This window comes from Scylla paramamosain, chromosome 25, assembly GCF_035594125.1.
Source record: "Scylla paramamosain isolate STU-SP2022 chromosome 25, ASM3559412v1, whole genome shotgun sequence".
Classification (NCBI taxonomy): domain Eukaryota; kingdom Metazoa; phylum Arthropoda; class Malacostraca; order Decapoda; family Portunidae; genus Scylla; species Scylla paramamosain.
In genome coordinates this window covers 21,080,740-21,107,274 of record NC_087175.1, presented here as the reverse complement: position 1 = coordinate 21,107,274, position 26,535 = coordinate 21,080,740, and the positions used below count along the sequence as shown (strand labels likewise).

The window sequence follows — 26,535 nt, the reverse complement described above, 5'->3', positions numbered from 1 at the left end:
TACCTTATTTGTCCTCTCAGCCACTTTACAGTCCTCAGAAAAGCCACAATTTAACACAGCACAGTAATATTTAAAGTCAGTTGAGTCCACTGCAGACTAACCACCTGTGCTGTGCCTCAGGTTCGTGTGTGGCGTCACCAACCGGGAGCGCATGCCCATGTTTGAGCGCATGCTGTGGCGTGTGTGTCGTGGCAATGTGTTCGTCCGCCAGTCTGAAGTGCAGCAGCCCCTGGAGGACCCCGTCACGGTGAGTGTGAGAGGGGAGACACAACTATTAGGCCTTTTTTCCTTTTACTGAATGTGTTTTTGGCTTTAGTCTCACTCCCTTATGATTAAAAAACTAAAAAGGGGAGAGAGACAGAGAGAAAAAAAAACACAAGTTGGGCTCACTAATATATCAAACAAGAAGGGTCAGTAACTAAATATATTGAGATTTTACAATTTCATGGTGATAGTGCTGGCTGGGAGGGAAGGTGCATGAGACTGTCAGCAGGCATTGTTTTTTTTTTTTTAAGGAATGTATTTTTTTTTTACTCTTGCTGTCTCCCTTGTGCATAGAAAAAAAAAAAGCTAAAACACATCAAGTATATCCAGATAAACTTCAAAGCAAACCTTGTAAATTACACTAAGACTAAAGTCAGTGCCAAAAAAAGATGACAAAAACATTGTGTGATTGCAGGGTCAGATTGTGACCCCATGAGAATTTAAAAAACACATCACCAAGAACTCAGTGGTTCTTTTCTTTCAGTTTCTTTGCTTTTAGGTGAAGATTACATTCTATTTCTCTTTTCATGCTGTTCAAGGTTCACTAAACTTTTCCTTGGCCAGGCTTTGTTTTATGCTCTGGGATAGATTTTTCACCACCATCTCTGAACTTCTTTACCTACCAGTATACAGTTCTCTCAAACTCCAGTAATGTTAATTGTTTCTTTAACTGTTTCTTTTCCTCGGCACAAGGCAGCTACAGGTGTTATTTTGTCACCAGTAATGGATGGTTTACAGTAACTTGCAAAAGTCAAGTCAAGAATGCACTCTTGAAGAACATCTCATTTTTACTCAACAGTCAAATTTATACTAAGACTGTATATGTGTGAGTGTACCCAAGGCCACCATCTGTCTTGAGTTGCCAGATCAGATAGCATCAGTACTCTGCTTTCCCATGTAACTGGATCAAATTAGTTGAATGGCACGTGGATGCTGATACTGACTCAGGATTTTGTCATCTTTTTAGGCACCCATTGTATATCCCAGCCTGTCCCTCCATCATCCAACTACCACTGACCCAGCAGGAGTGGACAGGTGTATAAGATAAACCAAAACCACAAAAATACCAGAATCATACCTTCGTTCCTCTCGTCATCATCTAACCACCACTTTTCCAACAGGGGGAGGAGGTGTTCAAGACTGTCTTCATCATCTTCTTCCAAGGTGAGCAGCTCAAGACCAAGGTGAAGAAGATCTGTGAGGGTTGCCGCACCACCATGTACCCATGCCCCGAGTCTGCCCAGGAGAGGAAGGAGATGGGCCAGGGTGTGGAGGGGCGCCTGGCTGACCTGCGCACGGTGAGTGAATGAAGAGGGACATGTGACAATGAGAAGGAAGTAATGTGTTAGAGAGAAGGAGACACAGGAGAGAGGCACTGTAAGAATAGAATTGTATGCTGGAAGGAAGGAGTGACAGAGGGAGAGAGAAGAAGTGTTGGTTAATTGATTTGAGGTGTTGAGGATAGAGAATGCAGTGGCAGAAGGAAGGAAGGATAATGAGAGAAGAAAGAAGTGTTGATAGATTGATTGACTTATTGATTGTGGTGTCAGAGGGAAGGAATGACAAGAGAGAGAATAAATAGTGTTGATTTATTTATTGGTTGATTGATATGAGGCACTGTGAGAATGGAATAATGAGATGGAGAGATACTAGATACATGTTTATGGACAAGAGCTAACATTTCCATCACACACACACACACACACACACACACACACACACACACACACACACACACACACACACACACACACACACACACACACACCTCACCACAACAGCTCAAAAAACACTTCTCCACCACACCATTGCCTCACATCCATATTCTCCACAACTGATAAATAGATAGATAGATAAATATTTATTTACAACAGCTTACATTACAATTCCATTCTGACACAGGTGCTGAACCAGACTACTGACCACCGCCACCGTGTGCTAGCAGCTGCTGCCAAGCACCTGAGGACCTGGTTCATCAAGGTGAAGAAGATGAAGGCCATCTACCACACCCTCAACATGCTCAACCTGGATGTGACAAATAAGTGCCTCATTGCCGAGTGCTGGATCCCCACGGTGGACATGGGTTCCATCCGGGCTGCCCTGCGCAAAGGAACGGTGGGTGAGGTGGAGGTAGTAGGTTAGTTAGGTCAGGTTAGGATGGTTGGGTGAGGTGATGTGAAGGTGGCTTGCTGAAGTGGAGGAGGTGTTTGGCTGAGATGGAGGTGGTGGGTGGGTGAGGCAGGGAGAGATGATTGGGTGAAGCAGGGAGAGGGTGGCTGGGTGAGGTAGGAGTGGGTACACTAGGGATGGGGTCTGTGGGTTAAGGTGAAATAAAGCCATGCAGGAAAGAGAGAAGTGTAGTGAAATGGACTTCACAGCCTTTCTTACATGAGTTACATGAAACACTACCACTTAGTGAAATTTTGGCAGAAAATGTTGCTATTTAGTATTATTGTATCAGAAAACACTGCTACTTAGTGAAATGTTGGCAGAAAGCACTGCCATTGAATAAAAGCATGAAAAAAAAAAACATGGCCACTCTATAAAATCATGACACAGTACTACCAATGAATAAAAGTATGATGAAAAACAGTACCACTTAATAAAATCACAATAGAACAGCTGTTGTCCCAGCTGCTAACTCTGTACTATGGCCTTATCTGTCCATGTATGGAGTATGCTTCACATGTCTGGGGGGGATTCCACTCATACTGCTTTTCTAGACGGGGTGGAATCAAAAGCTTTTCATCTCATCAACTCCTCTCCTCTAACTGACTGTCTTCAGCCTCTCTCTCATTGCTGCAGTGTTGCATATCTAGCTGTCTTCTACCTCTATTTTCATGCTAACTGCTCTTCTGATCTTGCTAACTGCATGCCTCTCCTCCTCCTGTGGCCTCGCTGCACAAGACTTTCTTCTTTCTCTCACCCCTATTCTGTCCACCTCTCTAATGCAAGAGTTAACTAGTATTCTCAGTCATTCATCCCTTTCTCTGGTAAACTCTGGAACTCCCTGCCTGCTTCTGTATTTTCACCTTCCTATGACTTGAATTCCTTCATGAGAGAAGTTTCAAGACACTTATCCTTCAATTTTTGACTACTTTGGACCCTTTTCTGAGACTGGCATCTCAGTGGGCTTTTTTTTTTTTATTGGATTTTTGTTGCCCTTGGCCAGTGTCCCTCATATATATATATATATATATATATATATATATATATATATATATATATATATATATATATATATATATATATATATATATATATATATATATATATATATAAACACTTCTCAAAGAGGTACGTATATATATGTACCAAGCCCTGTATGGGTTAATTAAATCACAATAAAACACTACCACTTAATAAAATCACAACAAAACACTCCCAGCAACTAAAATGTTGACAGCAACCAGCCACTGAATAGCACTAAGCCAGAGACAGTGGCAGCAGACAACACTAACACACATGGTGCTGATCCCCACTGTTGTCCCACAGGAGCGTGCTGGCAGCTCAGTGGAGCCGATCATTAACCAGATGCACACTCACATGATGCCGCCGACCTTCCACCGCACCAACAAGTTCACCATTGGCTTCCAGAACCTGATTGACTCATACGGCATTGCCACCTACCGCGAAGTGAACCCGGGTAGGTCACCATGCAGGATTCTCAGGCTCAGTAGTCAGAGTAGAGTAAGAAATAATGGTTCAGGTAATCAGGATAGGACAAAAATAATGGGTACAGGTGATTAGGCTAGGACAAAAAATTATGGGTGCAAGCTTGATAAAGTTAGATTTGAGATAGGGAGGAATGGGTTCTGAAATAGAGTGGTAGATAAATGGGATTGGCTCAGTAATCAGGTTGTTATTATGGTATCATTAGGGACTTTAAAAGAAGATTAGACAAATTGTGGATGAGGGTGGAGATAGGTAGGTACATTTCATACAGGGATTGCCACGTGTAGACTTGGTGGCTTCTTGCAGCTTCCCTTATTTTCTTGGGTTCCAATCTATCTATCTGTATGTAATGTGTTCTCTCGCAGCATTCCTCAAGCAGTGTTCTCATGTCCTCAGGAGAAGAGCCTCCAACTCTCTAAGTCCTTCATCTTAAAATATGGTGACTAATTTACCTCTCTTTTCCACAGCCCTGTACACCACCACCACCTTCCCATTCCTGTTTGCTGTCATGTTTGGTGATGCTGGCCACGCCATGATCATGCTGCTGTTCTCGGGCTGGATGGTGCTGCGGGAGAGACAACTCATTGCCTCCAAGATGAGTGGTGAGGTGAGTGTCAGATGCCTCCCAGGTGCTGAATGTGTATGGTATCACCAGTGAATAGCATAAGGAACCACTGCACTTGTATACATTCTTGTGGCTGTATTGTAACTTCTAACATTCTTTCATTTGTTCATTATTCCCATCGTTTAACATTCACAAGCCTGACTGAGTTGGTTGCTTTAAGTTCAAGAGCACTTCTTTTATCTACCCTTCCTTTTTAATTTGTCACAAACCCAAAGTCTTAAGGTCACTTGATTTTCCTGTGGTGGCGTAGAGTAACTTTCTTCCCTTGGCAGACTTGTGTTTGGAATGCTGCCTAGTATTTAAATGGCAAATGGTTATTCCTCCCCACACTCCTCACTGATATCCCTTATTCATCACATTTTCACCAGTCACCATATCTGTGTGGAGCAGCCTTATGAGAAGTTGAGGATACTGGTCATGAAGTCTGGCTCAGAATTGAATGAAAAAAAATAAAAGTCGTTTTACCATCACAACAATCATGATGAAACACTGAGGTCCGTATTCTGAAACACTTATGCATTGCACCTCCACTACTTTCCAAAGAATCTAGTTGAAGTTACAAAGGTTCTTAAGGATGTTTTCAAGGTTCTAGTGATAGATTAATAAGATTTCTAAATTACTAACAAGAAAAACACACTTGAGAATCTGACTCCTCCTCTCTGTGGCACTTAAAAATAGTCTTGTTGAGAGAGCAAAGTGTTTCAGAATGTGAGCCTGAGTGAAAGTGTAACAGTTGTGCGAAGGCTTGGGAGTGATGCTGACCCAAAATCACTGCTCAAACTTCAGAATGAGAGCAGAAAGAGGCAAACCAGAAAAATCTGTCACCTGCCCTTTATTGTGCAATCAGGAAAATCTGTCATCCATCCTTTAATGGTTAATATCCTCATCTTCTCTGATGTGGAGGGCAAGGTTTATGAGTCTCTTCCACTTCTAGTTGTAGATAATCTTTCCTGGTATTCATCCTTTTTGTCTTCCTCCATACACCATCTCCAAGTCTTCTTCAATCTTCCTACTGGTCTTCTCTAATACCTCCATTCACTCATCCACACTTACTGTTTATCTTTGCCATCCATCCACTGACATCAGGTTTTCTGGCTCTTTAGGGTGCTAGTGAGGCTGTACTTAGGCTTCAACAGGAAAGGAAATAAAAGTGAAGAGAAAGCAAGGTGCCTGATTGCAGTGAAAGAAATGGGCCACTCTGCTCCATATACTGAGGTTCATCAACTGTGGTGCAGGAGTGTGTCATGCTTGTAACCTCTGATTGTGGCAGTACGAACCATAATTCTGAAACACCTCTGCGCTGCACCTGTATTACATTCAAAAGGGTCTTGTTGAAATCATAAAGGTTTTCAGGAATGTTTTTATTTTTCTAGTGACAGATTAATGAGAGCAGAAACACTCTTGAGGACCTGGCTGATCATCTCTGTTGCTTTTGAAGATAGTGGTGAGCAAGAAAAGCGTTTTGGAATACTTGCTTGTGACTCAGTAGCTTACATTTTTTGGGGGGATGTGTTTACACTTTTACTGACAAGTCAACAAGATTTCTACATTATTAACAGCAGAAACGCTCTTGAGAACCCATCTAATCACTTCTGTAGCCTTGAAAAATAGTCATGGTGAGAGAAAGAGCAAAATGTTTTAGAATATGGGGCTATAACTCAATAATGTATCCTTTTTAGAGGTGTTTTTATGGTTCTAGTGACAGATCAACAAAATTTCTACACTTTAGAACCTGGCCTTCAGTCATGGTGAGAGAGAGAGAGAGAGAGAGAGAGAGAGAGAGAGAGAGAGAGAGAGAGAGAGAGAGAGAGAGAGAGAGAGAGAGAGAGAGAGAGAGCAAATGAGCTAGGTGTTTCAGGATATAGACCTATGACAATAATTTACCTTTTTTTCCTCATATCTTGAACAGTCTTCTTTGGTGGCCTATTTTATTATTTATTTATTTATTTATCTATTTATTTAATTAATTAATTAATTTATTTTATTGAGGACCTGGAATATCTTTTTGGCTCAATAATTTATCCTTTCTTTCATTTCCATCAGATCTGGAACATCTTCTTCAGTGGACGTTACATCCTGCTGCTGATGAGTCTCTTCTCCATCTACACTGGAATTATCTACAACGACATCTTCTCCAAGTCCTTCAATATCTTTGGGTCATCATGGCACATTGGAGACAACGCCAACGCTACGGAGGCAAACTTGCAGGCCTGGGGGGAGCTGACTCTGGACCCCTACTACCGCGACTTGTACTCTGGCAAACCCTATCCTGTTGGCTTTGACCCGATATGGCAGGTAGGCTGGTGGGCTGTTTACCTGTTTGTCTTCTTAACCTTTTTAGTGCAGTATGGAACACTTCACACCACTAAAAGCAATGTATGGAATCTTTATCAACAACTAGAAGAAAAAAGGCATGAAAAGAATAGATTTTGCAATTTCTAAACAGTTCTAGCCATATCAGGAATGAGAAGACATGTTCAAGAAGGGTTAGTGATCAAGAGCAGATGCACCAAACAGCAGTGAATGAGTAAAAGGACTGAGTAGAATTTTGGGGGTTCCATGAGACTGTCCCTTTCCACAAGGGCTGTCGGGGGTAAGGGTGTGAATGATGTGTGTTTGAAACGTATGGTGGTGCTTTGCCTGGTCGAGTTTGCTTCATTCTGGTTTTTAAAGTGAGTTATAAGTGCGTTTTTTCTACTCTTTATTTTTCTTTCGTAATTCTCCAACTCTCTTTTCCCTCTTTTCTTGTCGTTTTGTTTTTGATAAATGCCCTTGTTTTGTTGCTTTGTTTTTGTGGTTTATCCCTTCTTTATTTTCATGATATTTTTCCTACCCTTGTTCTTCCTCTAATTTTGTGAGGGTATTATGAAGATTAGGAAATATTGTGCCTTATTGATTTTCTCCCACGTCTCCTCAATCTTGTTTCTCCTTCCCATCTCTGATCTCAGAATATTATTGACTTTCTGTCCTATTCTCATCACAGGTCTTTGAATATGAATTACTCTTGTTTCCTTCTCTTATTACAGATCTTTCAATATTATCCCATTTACTCCTCTTATTATAGGTCTTTGAATGTTGCTTCCTGTTTCCTCCTTTCATTACTGGTCTCCAAATTACTTCTTTCTTATTTTCTTATTGTCACATATCCGAATATTATCCCATTTACTCCTCTTATCACAGGTCTTTTAATATTGCCTCTTGTTTCCTCCTCATCTCCCTTATCCAAATGTCAATATTGCATCTGTTTCTTCCTGTTTTCTCTTATTTCCTCTTCTCACCCTTTGTCTGAATGCCACTGACCCCCACAATCCGTCCCCAGATTGCGGTGAACAAGATTGCCTTCCAGAATTCCTACAAGATGAAAATTTCCATCATCATTGGTGTTTTTCACATGATCTTCGGTATCATGGTTTCCCTCGCCAACCATCTGTAAGTAAAAGGTTGTGTTTTTTCTCTTTTTCTTCTTCCTCTTGTGTGTGCATCTCTCCTCTCTTCCTTTTTTTTTCTCTTTTCTTCTTTTTTTTTTTTTTACTTTATCTATTTATTTTATTTTGGTTGCATTTCTGCTGCTTTCTTTTCCTTTTTTCTTGTCTCATTGTTTTTTACATTGTCTTATTTTTGTCATTTTTTTTGTTACCTCTTCCCTTTTTTTTTCTTTTTACATTTTTTTAAAACTTTGTCTCTTCTGTTTCTGTTTTGCCTTATTTTTCCAGTCTCTTTCTTGTTTTGTGTTGCTTCTTTTCTATTTCCATTTTGCTCTTAATTTTAGTTTTTCCTGTTCATTTTTTTCTTATTTTTCTTTGTTATTTTATTTATTTATTTTTTTGTAATTTTTGTTTTGTTTTTATTGTTTTACTTTTATTTTTTGTTATCCTTTACTTTTCCTGTTGTCAGTATTCTCTATTTATTGTTCCAGTATTCACATTTCTTGAGAATGTTTTGTCTTTTTTATGACTTCTGATGCTTCAGTATTCTTCCATTTTATTATATTGAGTAATCTTTCCTCTGCTTTTTTATGTTTCACTTTCTATCTTTTCCTTTTATTCAGTTATGTTTCTCCTACATCTCTTTTATTATCCCCACTAATTTTACAAGCATTTATCTTGACAACCCTTTTTTTTTTTTGGAGGAGACAGCCTTGGTATATGTATGTATGTATCTTATATCTTCTTCTGTTTTCTTGGCATATTTTATAATTTTTCTTCTTTTCTTTTATTCTACTTCCTTTCATTACCTCTTTACTTCTTGCAATGTGTGTTTTTGTTCTAGCATTCTTTTTTTTGCTTGCCATTAGTCTGTTCAGTTTTATTTTGAGGATAGATTTAAGTTTTAGATTTGCTCTCAGTCAGAATTTCACTAGGAAGAAAGTGAAATAACGTGACTTATTCAGTATCTCACGTAATCCTTCACATGACAAATGTATAAAATAACACATGTGCATTATTTTCACGCTTAGTGTCAAGGACATGATGGAAGGAGAGTCTGGTAAGTCTAGTAAACAGCTTGCTTAACTTTTGTGCCCAGCCTGAGTGATTGCAGGTCACCATGCAACACACTTACTGCAGTAATCTTGCTAGTGTCTGTATAAGAACGTAAGAAAATAAGGGAAGCTACAAGAAGCCATCATGCCTACCTACCTGTGGCAGTCCCTGTATGGAAAATGCCTATCTGTTTCCACCTATAAACCTCATCCATAAATTTGTATAATTTTTTAAAGCTCTCTAATGACTTGGCACTAACAACCTGATTACTGAATCTATTGCATTCTATCACTCTATTTGAGAAACAGTTCCTTCCTCTCTCTTTTTTTTAAATCTAACTTTATCAAGCTCTCTTTTTTTTTTAAATCTAACTTTATCAAGCTTGAACCGATTATTTCTTGTCCTATTGTGATTACTGACCCTGAAAATTTTGCTATATTGCCTGTACCACTTAAAAACATTTATCAAATCCTTTCTTAACCTGTATCTTTCAAAGGAATGTAAAATTCAAGAGCTGCAGTTTCCTGTCATAAGGAATATAATGTGTGATTGCTTTAAAGAGCCAGTTTATGATGCTATAAGTCAATAAATTAGGCAGGGCTTTGATCATTGCCCAGAGCTTTTCATAGTTAAATATATAATGACCTGGTATAAATTTTTCATTGTCTCTAATAGTGTTTTGAAGGAGGTATTGTAGGGAAATGTGGTAGATGCATTGGGACACCCCGTAGAGGAATGGGAGGACAGAATGTTGGATTATGTGGGAGAAAGGAATGTGAGGAGAATGAGAGGATTAGAGCATGCAGGGAGAGAAGTGGCAGGAGTAAGCCTTGTATTCTTAAACACTATTCCCTCATCAAGAATATCTTCAAAGCCAACAGAGATGATGTAGTCAGATTTTTTGCATGTTTTTCCCTCAGATGATGCAGAAACTAGTTAAACTATCACTTTTATCATCAAAACCCCAATAGCCACTACTGCAGCCTGTTAAATGTAAGACATGAGAAATGTTTATGAATATGATCCTAGATGTAGTGATAATGTAGTGTTGTGTAGTGGAATCAAACAGTCTAGTAAGGCCCTTGCTGTAGTTTGGAATCTCACATAGCATAGTTAAGAAGTGTAATGGCAGTGTAGTGCAGTGGAATCTTAGCCCAGCAAGGCCTTAAAGAAGAGGAAGTGTAATGATAGAGTAGAGTAGTAAGATTTTAGTTTGGTGAGGCCCTAAAAGACTTGTTGCAGTGTGGAATCTCGTGTAAAGATTCTCCTGACATGATAAGAAATTGTAATAGTAGTGTATTGTAGTAAAATCTCAGTCTATCAGGGCACTAAAGACTTGTTGTATTTTGAAATCATGTGTATATATTCACCTAACATAATTAAAAAGTGAAATCTTAAGTCTAGCGAGGTATACTAAAGATTTGTTGCAGTTTGAAATCTCACACGTGGAGAAAGTGTAGTGAAAGTGTAGTGAAATCAAAGGCCACAAAGATTTGTTGTGGTTTGATTCACGTTGTTCCTCTCCTCAGGTTCTTCCGGCGTTATTGGAACATTGTGTGTGAGTTCATCCCCCAAATGGTCTTCCTGGTGAGCCTGTTTGGGTACCTGTGCTTCATGGTGTTCTTCAAGTGGGTGTCCTTTGGCTGTGGTGAGGAGTTTGACGCGCAGCACAACTCTGATTGTGCCCCGTCTGTCCTCATCTACTTCATCAACATGGTGCTGCTCAAGAAAGACGAGGTGAGTGTGGGGGAGAATGGGAGAGAAGAGATGTGGTGAGGTGTGTGTGTGCGTGTCTGGAATGGGAGATACGGGAGAAAAGATAAGGTGAGTGTGTAGAGGGAATAGAAGAGGAAAGATGAGATGAGTGTGGAGACAATAGAAGAAAGATTAGTTGAGTGTAGGGAGTGGCAGGCAATACAGTGCTACTCAGAAAAGATGACATGAGTGTGGATATTTTTTATTTTGAATCTTATGGGAATTAGCAGCATTTGAAATATTTATTAAAGAGTATTGACAGTTTAACCCTTTTACTGCAATAAGCAACAATTCACAGCACTAAGAACAATGCATGAAGTCTTTCTTAATCATGTACAAGAAAGAAGGGAAGAAAATAATAGATTTTGCAATTTCTAGCCAGTATAATGTTTGGAGATAGCTGCAGAACAAGAAAAATGTTTTAGAGTGGTTAGTGTCTAGGAAGGATGTGCCAATTAGTAGTAAAAGGGTTAATTATTGCATGGTATATCATAAGTTTTCATTCCTATAGGTGCACTTAAGCTAACTTATAATACAATTTTAATTCATGAGGACATAATTTGTGTCTAAATTTTTCATGGTTATCTGGGTAAAGAAATGCTGGGAATATAAGCATTGTTTGAATTTTTGGGATATGGTTTAAGATTGTTTTGATTGGTGGCTTGTATGTTTACTTTATGGACTGCAGTTATGTTTCTTTAATATATTGTAAACCTTTGTGGTCAAAACTAACTGGAGAGAACAGGAGAGGAGATGATGAAGTGTGTGTGGAATGGGAGATTAGGTGAAGGTGAAGGAAATGGGAGAAGAAAGGTGAGGTGAGTAGAGAGTGGGAGGAGATAGGAGAGGAAAAATGAGTTTTGTTGTAATGGTGTTGCTTTTCAAGCATCATTCATATAACAGATCTTAAATGTTATAAAAACTGCATTACTCTTTCAGGAATTATTCTTAATACAAACTAACACTGTTTATAAAAATTCATCACTTCCTTAACCCTTTCATTGCTAAATTCTCGCAGCGAGCAGCAGCGTCACTTGGTGGTGGTGCTAAACGCTCGCTGAGACTTCTCATCGCCTTTAAATTTCCCACCTATGAGCGTGCTCCAGCAACATTTTATGAGCCACTTCTCACCAACTCCATGGGTTTTCCACTAATTTGATGGAAAATCACATCAGCTTACCAGGGAATATCAGTGAACAAATAACTGATAGATGTTCTTGTTCAATATAGTGACATTTTTGCATAGCTTACCTATAACCTGACTTGTTTTTTGACCAAATGGTTGTAAATTTTGCAGTTGGCAATACTATCCTGCCAACACCCCTTCAAGCATCATATCTACTCTGTTCCCTTAATATGGTTGGCTACTGCCATTATGAACAGATGAAGTGTTCATGACAACATCCCTGAATGTGCCTGCATGTTTGCAGGAAAGACATTACTTGCCTGTTTGGAACATTAGCTGTGATGCATAGTTTTAGATATCTATTGTATAAACAGTGGTTGAGTCTCCTAAGCGACCTTAGTGCAACGTCACCACCGTGTAATTCGCCATAGTATTTTAGCTGTGATGAATAATTTTTGAGCTGTGGCGGTTAAAAGACGCCCGCCCCTGTTGGGCTGCCAGAGAGCGCCTGGAGGGGGGAGGCCCGCCTCCCTCACAGCGCACAGTGAAAGGGTTAATGCCAATCTTACTACAACTTTGGAATGTCATAGAAATCTAGCCTGTCCAAGTGTGGCTCTTACTACATGTCAATAGTGTTTTGAAAATAATCGTTTCCGAGGCATGAGAAGGATGGTCATCTTCCTTCACAAGCCAGGAGTGTCACAGTCACCTCACCCTCTCATCCTTCCCTCAGCCGCCTGGAGACTGTGATGCGTTTATGTACAATGGTCAGTTCATTGTGCAGTTGATACTGCTGGTGATAGCACTGCTGTGTGTGCCCATCTTGCTGATCCCCAAGCCCTTCATTGCCCGGTACCAATACTACCAGCGCATGAGGCGGCAGGCAGTGTCTCAGCAGCTACTGGAGACTCAGGTAAGGCACTGCAGTCAAGGATGTTCTGCTTAATGACATAAAGAGAATGAAAGAGAATAGTATAATGTCTTTAAGTGTTTATTATATAATTTGGATGTTTACCTAAGCTACTTGTATAATACTACCAATGATTGGACAGTGGCTCTCACTCTCCTGCTTGGTGCAGATGCTGGCTCCTCTATACTCAGAATTTAATGTTCCTCCCATTTTGTTGTGTTTATGTCTTTCATTGTGGTTTGTGTCTTTTCATTCTTTTGTCCATTGATAAACAAATCAGGAAAAGCATTGCACACATAAGGAAGGTGAAGTAAAGCCTGCAGTGTGGACAGGCCAGCATCACCACACTAAGCAGGAGGCAAGCTGACTGAGCCACTGTCCAACTAGTAATGATGTTACACACCAGTACGTTAAACTCCAGTGGCAGGCTATGAATTAGTGAACTTTAAATGTAGAAGGAAGATACAAACACCTGCAAACTACACATAAAACCACAATGTATAAGTGTGATGGGCCAGCAAGTAGTCAGTTGGCATCTTTAAACACTCTTGAATCCTTGCAGTCCAGCATCCCTAACACACTTTCATGCTTTCAGGGAGCAGGAACATCAGTGCCAGTCCATGAGGAGGAGTTTGAGTTCAGTGAGGTGTTCATTGAGCAAGCCATTCACACCATCGAGTTTGTGCTGGGCTGCGTCTCCCATACAGCCTCCTACCTCCGACTGTGGGCGCTGTCCTTGGCGCACGGGCAGCTGTCAGAGGTGCTGTGGAACATGGTGATGAAGATTGGTCTGCAGCAGGTGAGGGAGGCTGAGGGAAGGAGGGTAACAGTGACAGGGTGGGAGGAGATTGTGCATGTTTATATGTGGAAGGCTGTGGTGGAGAGAGATTGAGTTTGCTTCTGCAGTAGGTGAGGGAGGCAGAGTGTAACTGTAGATTGTTTAGTTCTGCTGGTGGTGAGAGAGACAAAAAATCTTTTGAGTGTAGCAGTGAGAGGCTGAGGAGAGACAGAGAAGAGGGGTAACAGTAAGAGAATGGGAAAGGATTGAGAGAATGGTGACAGTGAGAGGATGGGATATGTGAGAGGCTGTAGTGAGTGTCTGTGGGTTTGTATACATACTGTGGGGGGACATACTGTGGGTCTGTGGGCTGGAGAGAGAGAGAGAGAGAGAGAGAGAGAGAGAGAGAGAGAGAGAGAGAGAGAGAGAGAATAAATTACATGACAAAACCTCCATTCCTATTTTCCTTTCACTCAGAAGATAAGTACATCTCCATGCCTTTCTTCCTTCTAATCTCAAAAATGCCATTTTAAAACAAAATGCCATCACCACCACCACAGAAAACTTAGCTCTACCTTGACAGGTTAACTAACGTGTGTACATCTTGCAGGGGTCCACAGTTGGTTGTGTGATGCTGTACGTTATTTTCTCCTTCTGGGCGGTCCTCACTGTGAGCATCCTGGTGCTGATGGAGGGACTGTCTGCCTTCCTTCACACCCTGCGTCTCCACTGGTAAGGCTCCAACAACTCTCCTTCAGGAACACTCACCTTATGCCACTCACTTTTCCTGCCTCTCTCCTCTTGACATGACTTGAACTTTTGGTCTAGTGGCTGAAATAAAGTGTACATGCTTAGTGAGAAATAGTCATCAGAGATAGTGGAAATCTATTGAGTGATTTACTTATCTATATACCAGGCCTACAATCTCAAACGAGGTGGCTCAGACAAAGCAGCACACACCATTTACACTCTTAACCCTGCAGCCTCGTCAGCTAATGGAATGGAATAGTGTCATAGACCACTCTTGGCCATGTACTTCCACATCGAGGCCCAACCACTGCCCTTTCATAATGAGACCCTACCCTGCACCTACTCCAATCTTAAACCATTGACATTGAGTGATAAATCATGTAATAAAAAATACAGTGCTAATACCTTATGAAATTAAGAGAGACGTATGCTAGTGATGGGAATGTAATAAATAGAGTTGGTACACATGGTGTGCCTGGAAGAAATGGAAACAATGGAAGGGTATTAGGATTTTGTATTGAACAAGAAATGGTAATGGAAAAAAAATACTGTAGGATAATATTTAAGTACAGTTCGGCAAGATAGCAGCATGGAAGGGTTGCTGATTACGTGGTTGTGTCTAGTAAGCTTATAGAAAGATTGTCAGATAGTACATTTTTAAGAAAGAAGAGTGGAAGTTTGTCTAACCACCAGAAAACTTATAGAAAGATTATCAGATGTTAGATTTTTAATAAAGAAGAGTGGAAGTATGTGTAACCACTACCTAATACAGAAAGTGGTGAGAGTTGGTACAAGATGGGTGAGGACTATAGAACTTGGGTATCACAGGAAAGTTTTAAAAGGAAGTGAATGAGATAAGATAGATAGATAAGGGATAGAGTGCCAGAGGTGAAGGGCAACTGAAATGCAGTGAAAGAGCAAGGGAACATGGAAGAATGGCAGCTTTTCGAGAGTATTGTAGTCGGATATGCAGTTTGTAGTGTGAGACAAGTGTGTTTTGTCTGGGGAAGTTACCGTGTCTTGGTGAAAAAAAAGTGTGTATGGAGTGTGGCTACAGAGTGACAGTGAAGTGTCATACTAGAGGTGTTAAGAGATCAGAAATTGAATGAAGAGACTTAACTGTAAAGCAAAGATGATGAGGTGGAATAAAAGTGCTTAGGAAAATATTTTGAACGGAGGTGAAGAGTTATGAGGCAGTGGCTCTGTACTGAAGGGAGAATTCTTAAAATGAAGTGCTTGCTAAATTTAAGATGACACAAGTAAATCCCAATTTGAGAAATTACTGTAATTTTCTCTCTTAAAAAATATCCTTATATGAATATGGGGCAGAGCATCAAATTATTTTACTTGTAGCTTAGAAATTAGTATCAAGTATTTTCTTTAACTTGACATTAATTTTTTAACTGCACACCACTTTGTTTTTATTCCACATAGCTTAATGATGTATTTTTAACTCCATATGACCAACTGATGTATCCTTTTCCTTGATATGACCTAATGATATAGTTTTTACTCCACATGGCAATACTGATTTACCTTTTTTCCCTCCATATGACCTGCTGAAGTGTGCTGTAGTGTATTAATGCTGGTGTGTTTTGCCTCAGGGTGGAGTTCCAGTCCAAGTTCTATAAGGGTGAGGGATACGCCTTTGCGCCGCTCACCTTCAAGCACATCATCAACGGGGACGACGAAGAGACAGGATAGACACGCTGCCTGTGCCTCAACACCTCTCACCATTATTCTTGCCAGGATGAAACTTTAAAATTTCTCGTAGTTGTGCAAACAAATGTCTTTGGTTGACCTGCAAAGATTGTGTAATGTAATAGTGGTTGTGTAAGTAAATTATGTAGAGTATATTATCTATTTTGTGTCAGATTTATTTTAATTACATACATTTTAAGTTAAACATTTAAATTTATATTTTGCTTTTACATAAAAAATCTTCTTGTATCAATGTCAATTAAACCCACATGTAAAAGGAATAGGCAAGACTATATTAATTTATACACTGTACCAAATTTAGAATATTCTCAAAATTATATAAGATGTAATGATTTATGTACTGTACAATATTTAAAAAAAACTCAGAATTCTATAAAGTTTCATAATATGGAAGCTAATCTTCAATATACATATATGTATATATCCAGACATACTTTTAATGTGTACCCTCCTGAGCCCTGCCAGGGAGAGCATGTGTGTCTGTGTGACATGTTGGTGCTACAGTAACTGTTGTGAGTCAGTGTTTGGGAGGACCCATCTGTGTCACCCTGGAAGTGTCAGTCTGTCCCCCAAGCCAACCTTTGTCTGCAGTCTTGTCAGTTGTTATGTAAGAAATTAAGACCAAGATTATAATGGTTAGTGGAAGAAGCCTAAAAGTGGCAGTCCTTTTGTCTTCACGTATCATTCCTCTCCTGAAAGGCAAGTGTTGAATCTATGAGTAATATGATGGAATACTCCAGTTATCTGCCATCCTGTTTGAGAACCAGTTAAACAAGTTTCTTCCTGTCTCCTGTTTGAGTTTCAACTTCAAGACTGAACTCTACTTGTATTCATCCCACCATTATTACTAACCATAGAGGCAGTCTATATCTCCCTTGTTGAAATTAAAATCCTTATATCACTGAACCACCACCATCAGATTCTTTTGTACTCAATTTATATCAGTATAGGTAAGGTCAGATTGTGCAAAACAATGCCTGATGTGAATGGCATTGCCGTGATCCTTTGCAATACATTTTTACAATATGGGAGGTGGTATTACAGTTACAAAGAACATGTGGTGACTGAGGTTTCCAGGGGAGCACAGATGGATCTTGCTCTCCCTCTCGCTCTCTTTAAGATTGTGTCTGTCTAACTGACCGTGAGCTTACCAGTATTACAGATCAGAGTGAGAAACTGTTGTGAACAAATGTCAAGGAGGGTTGTAGTATCTGATATAACATTTTGGGAATTAAAGGTAATTCATTAACATACATTTGTTTCATACACCTCTGGAATATTCTGAAATAATCCATCTTAATGCCATTTATGTCATAATACTGGTTTGTAGTGCACCATTACCACCTCTCATAACACTAGCACTACATGACTCTGCTGTTGTGCTGCCTTAAGATCAATCATACCTCTCATAACTCATTCCTGCCAGAATTACAGATCTTAACTTCAATATTAAAATTTTGCTTGCCTCAAGATCACCATGAAGTGAATGTGTGTTGTGTTCCTGTGAGAGGAGGTCTGTGAAGGGAGGAGCTCTGAAGCAGGATTGGAACAGAGTGCACCAGTGCCATCATGGATATGAAAGGCTGCTTTAGTATGTGTGCAGGAAATGACTGGGAGTAAAGGGAACAAAGAGGATATGGATTGGATCAAGGTCCAGGAAACTAGAAAACATGCAACTACATTCAAGTTAAACAAAAGTAGCATGCTTTTAAAGGAGGTGGTGGCCAAGCAGTCAATGTGTGGATGCTGTGATCCGTGTGGCCTTGCTGGAAGCTGGCCATTTTTCAAGCTATCGCCAAGTGGCCATATATTACCAACATGCTTCCATCAAGCCTGTCTTAGATGGCAAGTAACATCAAGGAGCTCCAGGGGGGATGGGGAACAGCATGAGCCTCTTGGAGATTAAGGCACCACTCAAAATAATCTTGCACCATCACAGGAAGAGCCTTTCTATCTAACACTCTAAAAATGCATAATTATTGATTGTACAGGCCAGGAATATTTAAGAAAATTTTATTTATTTTTTATATAAGACTGGTCTAGGGTAATAAAAAGGCTATATAAGAAAAAAAAGACCCCAAAAATTGATACTAGTTCGTATGTATGCAAGTGATACTGTGATTCTATGGGATAATGAGAAGGAAATGAGATGAGTGTTATTAGCTTTATATAGTTATTATAACGAGTGGAGATTGACGGTAAATCGTAGAAGCCATCCTAATTATAATTTTCAGCTTAATGGCGAAGATGAATAAATTTTCAAGTAGTATAAGTACCTAGGGATTGTTTTTAACTGTAATGGTATGTTTCGCTGCAGTGAACTACAATTAGCACAGCAAGCCAAGAGAGCCACGTTCTCGGTAGTAAGCACGAGCAGAAAGCTTGACCTCCCTATGGATATCCAACAGGAGATTTATAACAGTATGGTGTCGTTTGTACAGATGTAAACATCAGAGGTATGTGGATGTGATGTCTGAGATCAGAAACTATTACATACAAGATTTCTAAACTACGTATTATTTGTGCACAAGAAAAGCAGTGGTGTAATCTGTGGAGAACGCGGGGTGCATCTACTAGAAATATGTATGAAGTGTAGAATCAAACTTTTGGCTAAGATTATTAACCAGTAAGAACAGCAAACTTCGTTACATAATGTATTGTTTATAGCAGCTGGATCAACGAGGTGTTTATCCTCCGCCATGATTAGCAAGTATTACGGACATTTGTAATAAATGGCATGTCGGAGGCGTGGTTATCACAAACTGTTGTAAATGCAACCTGGCCTAAGCAGGCTTTAGAAGACTCAAGGATCAGTGGATTACATCATGGAGTGCTAATCTAGTCAAAGGCTATTTGTAGTAGTTACAAAATTAATAAGTACATATATTGTTCGGAGCTTGTTAAATTTAGTAAGGCTAATCGTATTTCGATAAGAAAGATACGTGCTTTTAATGACAAGTTGTCAATCACTGGAGGAAGGTATAATGCCATCAGCAGGGACGAACGTGTCTTTAACAAATGTAATGCTGGAGTAACAGGTGACGAGTACCATGTATTGTTTGTGTGAGAATGAAGAAACTGCTACACTCAAAAATAAAATGAATATATCTCAACGTATTACATAGATAAACCAAGTCAATATAAGTACATTTTACTGATGCAGACAAATGATGTGACTATTTAACAATTTGGCGTTCCTTGTTACAGCTGTACTAAGATTGTTCAGGTAAAGGTGACATTTAAGTTACTCATCTAGTTAATATAAATAATAAGTTAAGACTAATTTAGAAGACACGAAATAATTGTTTACACATGTTGTATGAGGGACTGTGCTCCATACTTCTATGTAATATCTGAGGATGAGTAAATTCAATTTAGTTCAATTCACACACACACACACACACACACACACACACACAATTTAATATTCGTCTCTTTCCTCCGTCACTCGCAATATTCAGTGCAGCATTTGTTGCCTGAACGCATTTCCACATGAAAAAAACTGCGCCACTTTTCGCCTCTCTTTTTATCTGCGTTATTAGTGGCATGAGCAGGGTTCAAGTGCCGCGCTGACTGCCGTGAAAAACAGCTCGAGTCGAGAGGATGATATCGAGAAGGGCCACAACGCCAGGCGGCGCCAGATTATTGCCACTCAGTAATGCGCCGGGAAGTGTGAGCCAATATGTGACATCAAGAAATGTTACAATACCACTCACTCAATTTCCGAAACACATGAAGCCAGTCGCAGTTACACTCGTGCAGTCAATTGAAATTAATCATGCGAGTATTAACACTGTAAAATGGATTCCTTTTGACGAGCTGTTTCATGAAGGTGGTTTCAACACTTCAAATTTTAGTTAATCCCTTTCTGAATATACTCTTTAGACAGTGGCACCTACAGTGAGCCTTTTATTTTTTTTATGTTGCTCTAGTTAGGCCACAGAGCCTACACAAAAAAAAATAAATAAATAAATAAAAAAAAAAAAAAAAAAAAAAAAATATATATATATATATATATATATATATATATATATATATATATATATATATATATATATATATATATATATATATATATATATATATATATATATCCACAGAACCACAAAGCTTCACAGGAGTGCCGGGAGGTGGAAGCTGGCGACTTTAGGACAGGAAAGCAGATGGAGGTGGTGGTAATGCAGTGAATTCAGATGAGTCATGCGAGTCTTTCAACGCAATTAAATGTATGATAACTCTCCAAGGGCCACAGGCTCTCCAGCCTGATGACTTTTGTACAAAGCTTGGCTAGAAGGGTCGGGAGCTGCCAAACTCAGCAAGCCAGGAAAGGTGAATATACAACTACAATATAAATAAATTGGAGAAAAAAAGGAAATTCACTATAAAATATAATCAATATAAAAATAACTGATGTCTCTGTATCAACTTTGTGTTGCCTTCCCATCGTTTCCGTATTGCGTCCGTCCCGTTCTCATGTTCGCATCGCGGCCGTATTGTGCTCAGTGGTAAATTCACATCCATACCATGGCCGGGTGCATCCGCGAATGTGCCCGCCTAGGAATTGAGCCGAGAAATTCAACATTGCCCGTCACGGAGAACTCAGTGCCACAGCCGTGCAGGGCTGAACGTGGCACTGGGCAAGAGTGTAACGTGACGCTACAATCCTTTAGCATGCGAACTGATTTCTTTTATATGAACAATGAACTACATCTCTCTCTCTCTCTCTCTCTCTCTCTCTCTAACAAAATCCTCAGTCCTCGGAGCGTGTCAGGTTACTGGTGTCGTGTTCTGACGAAACTGCAAAAGAAAATATGTTCTTAGCAAACTGTATTACGTGTGATGATACGCGTGGGAGAACAGGGTACGTAGATGTTGAAGTGGAGAGAGAGAGAGAGAGAGAGAGAGAGAGAGAGAGAGAGAGAGAGAGAGAGAGAGAGAGAGAGAGAGAGAGAGAGAGAGAGAGAGAGAGAGGCAGGATAGATGTAGGAGGGGGGAAGAAAAACAATAGTAATATACCATAGACAAATGCCAGAGTGAGTTTTGGGTTTGCCGCCATAAAAAAAAAGTAATGAAAACGAGATGATTCAGATAAAGCAAGAAAAGAATAATTATTGTGCTGTTCATTGTGATTAAGCTGTGAAAATCTCGGAGTACGTGGAGGTGCGCTTGACAAATGGTAGCAGTGTTCAATTCTCACTTCAACAACACGTGGCTTTATTTTTCACTGTCACTCACTAACTCAACACGTACCAATCATCGACCTCCTTCGAGTTCCCTCCACACACACACACACACACACACACACACAATCATCATCATCGCTTAAATTATTATAATCATGAAAACCTGATCACAAAACCAACCACCAGCACTGCCATCACCCACCAGGCCACAAACACGCAATGAAACGCATCATGATTCTCCGTCCGCACATTCCCAGCATCTCTCACCCAGTCACCTGTATAAGCGGATGCCGAGTATAATATATTTTGCGCAATCCATTACCGGTACAGTTCAGTTAACCGGACCACATATTGCTTGTTCAACAGTCCACTAGTGTCAATAAAAAAGACAAGACAACCATTTTACAGTACACCAGGTACATCAGAACACAAGATGGCCAGTTCGTATTTTACACAACCCACCACCAACACAGTCCAGACCACCAGTTAACACACTACTTCACAAGACCACCAGAAAACCTTTATCAATCAAATCATTTCCTAATCTATGAGTCTTACAATTATGTTATTCTTTTTATCTTATACAAAATGTTTTCATACTGCAATAGTTAACTACAATAACAGTTACCACACACACATACACACAATTTTCCTTCTAATAATAAGCGTTTATTTCTTTTATCTTGGTCCATTTAAATTATTCATAATCAGTATACAAATATATATATATATATATATATATATATATATATATATATATATATATATATATATATATATATATATATATATATATTTTTTATATTTCAAGCATTTTTCTTTCATGTTATATTAATTACTGCATTACTTACAATCAACACTACAACACACACACACACACACACACACACACACACACACACACACACATATACATATATGTGCGCGCGCACGCATGCAAGCACGCACATATGAGCACGCACGCACACATTCAAACACACACACACACACACACACACACACACATACATACATACATACTTACACACACATACACGCACGCACATACACGCACGCACGCACACACGCGCGCACACACACACACACACACACACACACACACACACACACACACACACACACGTACGCCGAACGATTACATAATAGATCACATAATTCATTACGAGGCGCCTCACTGGTGGGCGTGGCGGTGGGCGGCGTGGGCATGTCGGTGGGCGGCGTAGACATGGCGGTGGGCGTGTTCCGCGTCCTCCAGACAGCCCCTGACGAAGGCCTCCGCGCCTGTCACCTGGGGGCGCGGGCCGCGCAGCAGCACGGTGCGGGACGCCAGGTCTGCTGGTGGCGGCACCCTCACCAGCACGTCAGGGAACTCCTGCATTAGTCTCCTAACGGTGGCTCCGGCGGGACCCACCACGTGCCGCCGCTGGCGTGGTGTCACCTCCACCTTCGCCTCAATCACCTCGGCCTGCCGTAGCAAGGCCTTGAGGCGCGCCAGGGCGGCCGGAACCTGCCGGACAGGTCCGCGCACGCTGACAGTGGCGGTGCGCGTGTCTGAGGGCGGCGGCACACTCACTCGCACGCCGGTGAACTCTTGGCACATGGGCGTGACATGATGAAACGTTGTGATGATAATTCAAAACTTTAGAGAGAGAGAGAGAGAGAGAGAGAGAGAGAGAGAGAGAGAGAGAGAGAGAGAGAGAGAGAGAGAGAGAGAGAGAGAGAGAGAGAGAGAGAGAGAGAGAGAGGTGTCCCTAAATATGTGGTCAGGCTGGAATATACATGTACTGCTGTTGTTGTTGTTGCTGCTGTTGTTCTTATCACTATCACCACCACCACCACTACTACTACTACTACTACTACTACTACTACCACCATATTACCAGTAGTTACCAAGAGCACTATCATTCCACCCACCAGTTCAAAAGTCTACACCGTGAACTATTTTCTTAACACATCACCCAACCACTCCGGCAGTCCATACATAAGCTCAGAGTCACAGATTCTTTAGATATTAATTAAATCACGTTGGCAAATGTGCTTGACTTCCTGAGAACTTTGAATTGATAGACAAGTGCCGCGGGGGAAGCGTTTAGCATATGATTTTGTCAAGTCACCTTCCTCTTTGTTCAACGCAGCGTCTTTCCGTCCGTGTCATTTTGTTCCGTGCTGACGATGCTACAGTTTGGCTATTTTCAATACTAGTTTTACTATTTACACTTATCATTATCGTTACTTACTATTACTGTTACTACTACTATTATTATGACCAATGTTAGCCTTTACAAACATGCTCCAATCTTCTTTTTCACTTTCCCAGTCCACAACAAACCCTGAGGACTTGAGGGAATCCGGGATTTTAGGGTTGGGGGAGTTAATCCTATCAGTGCAATTCGGTTCCCCTTACTTAACGATTTAATGATCTCAATGAAGGTCACAGCATTTATTGTGGTTATCATTGTTCTGTCCTGCGTTATTACTGATTGTGTCAGAATAATACCACATTTTTTTTTTTTTTTTACATATAACTGACGACGCTGCGCTGCTCAAGATAATAATAATAATAATAATAATAATAATAATAATAATAATAATAATAATAATAATAGTAATAATAATAAATCATTGGTTATACGTATATCTTTATTTAAATTCAGACCAGACATACGAGAAACGATACAGAAATCAGACTAAAATATCACTGAGTAAGAATACAATCGGGCAAACTCAAGTATAAAGGAGATCAAACACCATAAACTATTCAGGTGTAGAAAATATCAAATTCTATACAGCATTCAGGTCTAGAGGAGAGCGAAATCCATAAACAATTCAAGCGTAAAAAAAATCGAATTCCAAGTACCATTCAAACAGAAAAGGCAAAATTTTACAAACATTTCAAGCATCAAGATCAGATTTTATGAACCATTCAGGTAGAAATGAGATCAAATTCCATAAAGGCGTCATAAGCGTAACAGCAACCAATCCATTTTCAATCTCACTGAGTGACAAAAGAACGTAGCATTAAGCAAAAGACGATCTAATTGGAGTCGCGGAGCGCAAGGCGTAACAAAAAATGTACTACGGTTTTTAATTCCCAGAAAGCGCACCAAGCGACCTCTCCTCATCGACAGACACCGGCTGACTGACAACACAAGGCGAAGATTTAGTTTACTATCGATTAAATTAAATTATGGAGGCAAGGAGGAAGCAGCGGATGGAAGGAATGGTACTTCTCGATAAAAGCCAGCCCCTCATTCCCCCCAACCCCTCCCTAATCCCTCAAACAAGCTTGGGGCACTGTGGGGAATCGTAGGTTTTGTTGGGGGTAGGGGGGAGCGATACAAGAAAATAAGTGATATATGGACGTTAAAGAATCCAAGGAAATTTACCTCAATTCAAATTTCCCTAACCTAACCTAACCCCGGGGATCTCTGCTCGCCACCCTCCCTTGAACCAACCCACTAGGACGTTAACCTAACCTAGCATAAACTAACCTAACTAACCTAGGGGAGAGAGAGAGAGAGAGAGAGAGAGAGAGAGAGAGAGAGAGAGAGAGAGAGAGAGAGAGAGAGAGAGAGAGAGAGAGAGAGAGAAATCCCTACTCCACCCCCACCACCCAACAACAGCAATGCCTACACATCACAACGCATCACTAACCAAAACATTTCCAACATTCCTCTCTCTTACCTTCCTCACCAGTGTTTAGCGGGCCGGAGCTCAGCGTTTCACAGGACACACAAACACAGAGGCTTGGCTGGACACTAGAAACCTCATGAAGAAGTGAAGAATAAAAAGGTACACTAAGCAAAATACACAAACGCCCTCCTTCTCCGCCCGCTTGGTTTGAACTGGCAAATGCAGGAGTAACTGATCCACCAGTCGAGGTTCAAGGATTCAAATGAGTTGGATTTTCATATCGGATGGATGTTTGTATGTTTGTTTATTTAGTTGTATTGGTGGTTGTTGTTGTTGTTGGTGGTGGTGCTAGAATGGTAGTGCTAGAGGTAGTAACAATAGTAGGAGTAAGTATTGTAGGAGTTATCTGTGATGTATCATTGTAATGTTTCAAGTGTTTCGAAGCAAGTGCCGATTCTCTCTCTCTCTCTCTCTCTCTCTCTCTCTCTCTCTCTCTCTCTCTCTGTGTGTGTGTGTGTGTGTGTGTAATTCAAGTTAACAGTCATATTTCGAAGAACACCAGTGACAACAAGTGACGGGACAGTTGAAGCTAGCTAGTGACTGTAGTTACAGCAAGATCTTCGGGGTCAGCAATCAGGGTAAAACAAGCGATATTCAGTTCACGCTTGATAGTTAGATTATCAAAGAGATAAGAAGGAATTGGTCCTCAAACAATGGTAGATGAATGGAATGGCCTCAGTAGCCAGGTTGTTAGTGCTGAGTCACTAGGGCACGAAGCAGGTAGTGAATGTAGTTAAGATCGTCAGGTCACTGAAAAGAAGGAACAGGTGTCACTTTTCATCAACTACCTGAAGGATAACGGTAATTATATATAAACAACTAGCAAAAGCATAATAAGACGAATAAGATGGAGAAACACACACACACACACACACACACACACACACACACACACACACACACAAACAAGTAAATAAAGTAAAGTGTGATTTTTTTTACAGCCAATACCTGGTAGTCCGTAACTTAGGTGGCGGAGAAATGTTAGGCAGTGTTACGCTCTTGCTCGCTCGTATACCTATTAGTAATTATTTGTGCGAGGGACGGAGAAGGTGAAGTTTAGCAATAAGAATGAAGTGTAGCGGGATGTGAAGGAAGAGGAAGAGGAGAAGGAAGAGGAGGAGAAGGAGGAGAAAGAGAAGGAAACAAATAAAGAAGGTAGGAAGTAAGGAGGACGAGAAGGAGGGAAAGCAGAAGGCAGGAGAGAAGGGGGGAGCAAGGAAGGAAGGAAGGAAGGAAGGAGGACGAGGAGGGAAAGAGAAAGGCACGAGGGAAGGAGGGAGCAAGGAAGGAAGGAAGGTAAGGAGAAAAAGAAAGACGAGGAGGAGAAGAAGGAGGAGGAGGAGGAGGAAGCCAAAACAAGTAGTGTCTGCAGAGTTGGGTGAGTCATCCAGAACACAAGCAGGATATCTGGATTCCTTAATAGACAAGACAACGTCAACACAAGGTAACCATAAAGGCACTCAGTTCTCGGATACAATAAAGCAACAAGCTGGGTGGATGAAGGGCAGACCAATGATTCTACATAATCTTATACGTTCCTTTGGGTAGACTCATTCCAGATACGAGAACGGAG

General features: G+C 40.4%; 1 protein-coding gene and 1 long non-coding RNA gene across 4 annotated transcripts in view; one reads left to right on the top strand and one right to left on the bottom strand.

Annotated features, from left to right (window-relative positions):
- LOC135113343 (V-type proton ATPase 116 kDa subunit a 1-like) overlaps positions 1–17,337 on the top strand; it is a 33,062-nt gene extending 15,725 nt beyond the window's left edge. For all 3 annotated transcript variants that reach the window (XM_064028587.1, XM_064028586.1, XM_064028585.1), the window contains exons 6-17: positions 121–247; positions 1,386–1,562; positions 2,167–2,379; positions 3,760–3,910; positions 4,407–4,546; positions 6,608–6,859; positions 7,884–7,993; positions 10,575–10,782; positions 12,660–12,839; positions 13,432–13,635; positions 14,225–14,346; positions 15,969–17,337. In XM_064028587.1, the coding sequence (XP_063884657.1) occupies positions 121–247; positions 1,386–1,562; positions 2,167–2,379; positions 3,760–3,910; positions 4,407–4,546; positions 6,608–6,859; positions 7,884–7,993; positions 10,575–10,782; positions 12,660–12,839; positions 13,432–13,635; positions 14,225–14,346; positions 15,969–16,068 (1,984 nt within the window). In that variant the 3' untranslated portion in view covers positions 16,069–17,337. The remainder of the gene's footprint in view (positions 1–120; positions 248–1,385; positions 1,563–2,166; positions 2,380–3,759; positions 3,911–4,406; positions 4,547–6,607; positions 6,860–7,883; positions 7,994–10,574; positions 10,783–12,659; positions 12,840–13,431; positions 13,636–14,224; positions 14,347–15,968) is intronic.
- On the bottom strand, positions 13,464–16,040 carry LOC135113344 (uncharacterized). The gene is made up of 4 exons (XR_010274806.1): positions 15,901–16,040; positions 14,770–14,839; positions 14,383–14,445; positions 13,464–13,599 (listed from the first exon to the last, which is right to left on the bottom strand). It is a non-coding gene; the product is annotated as an uncharacterized LOC135113344 (long non-coding RNA).
- Positions 17,338–26,535: the final 9,198 nt, after the last annotated feature.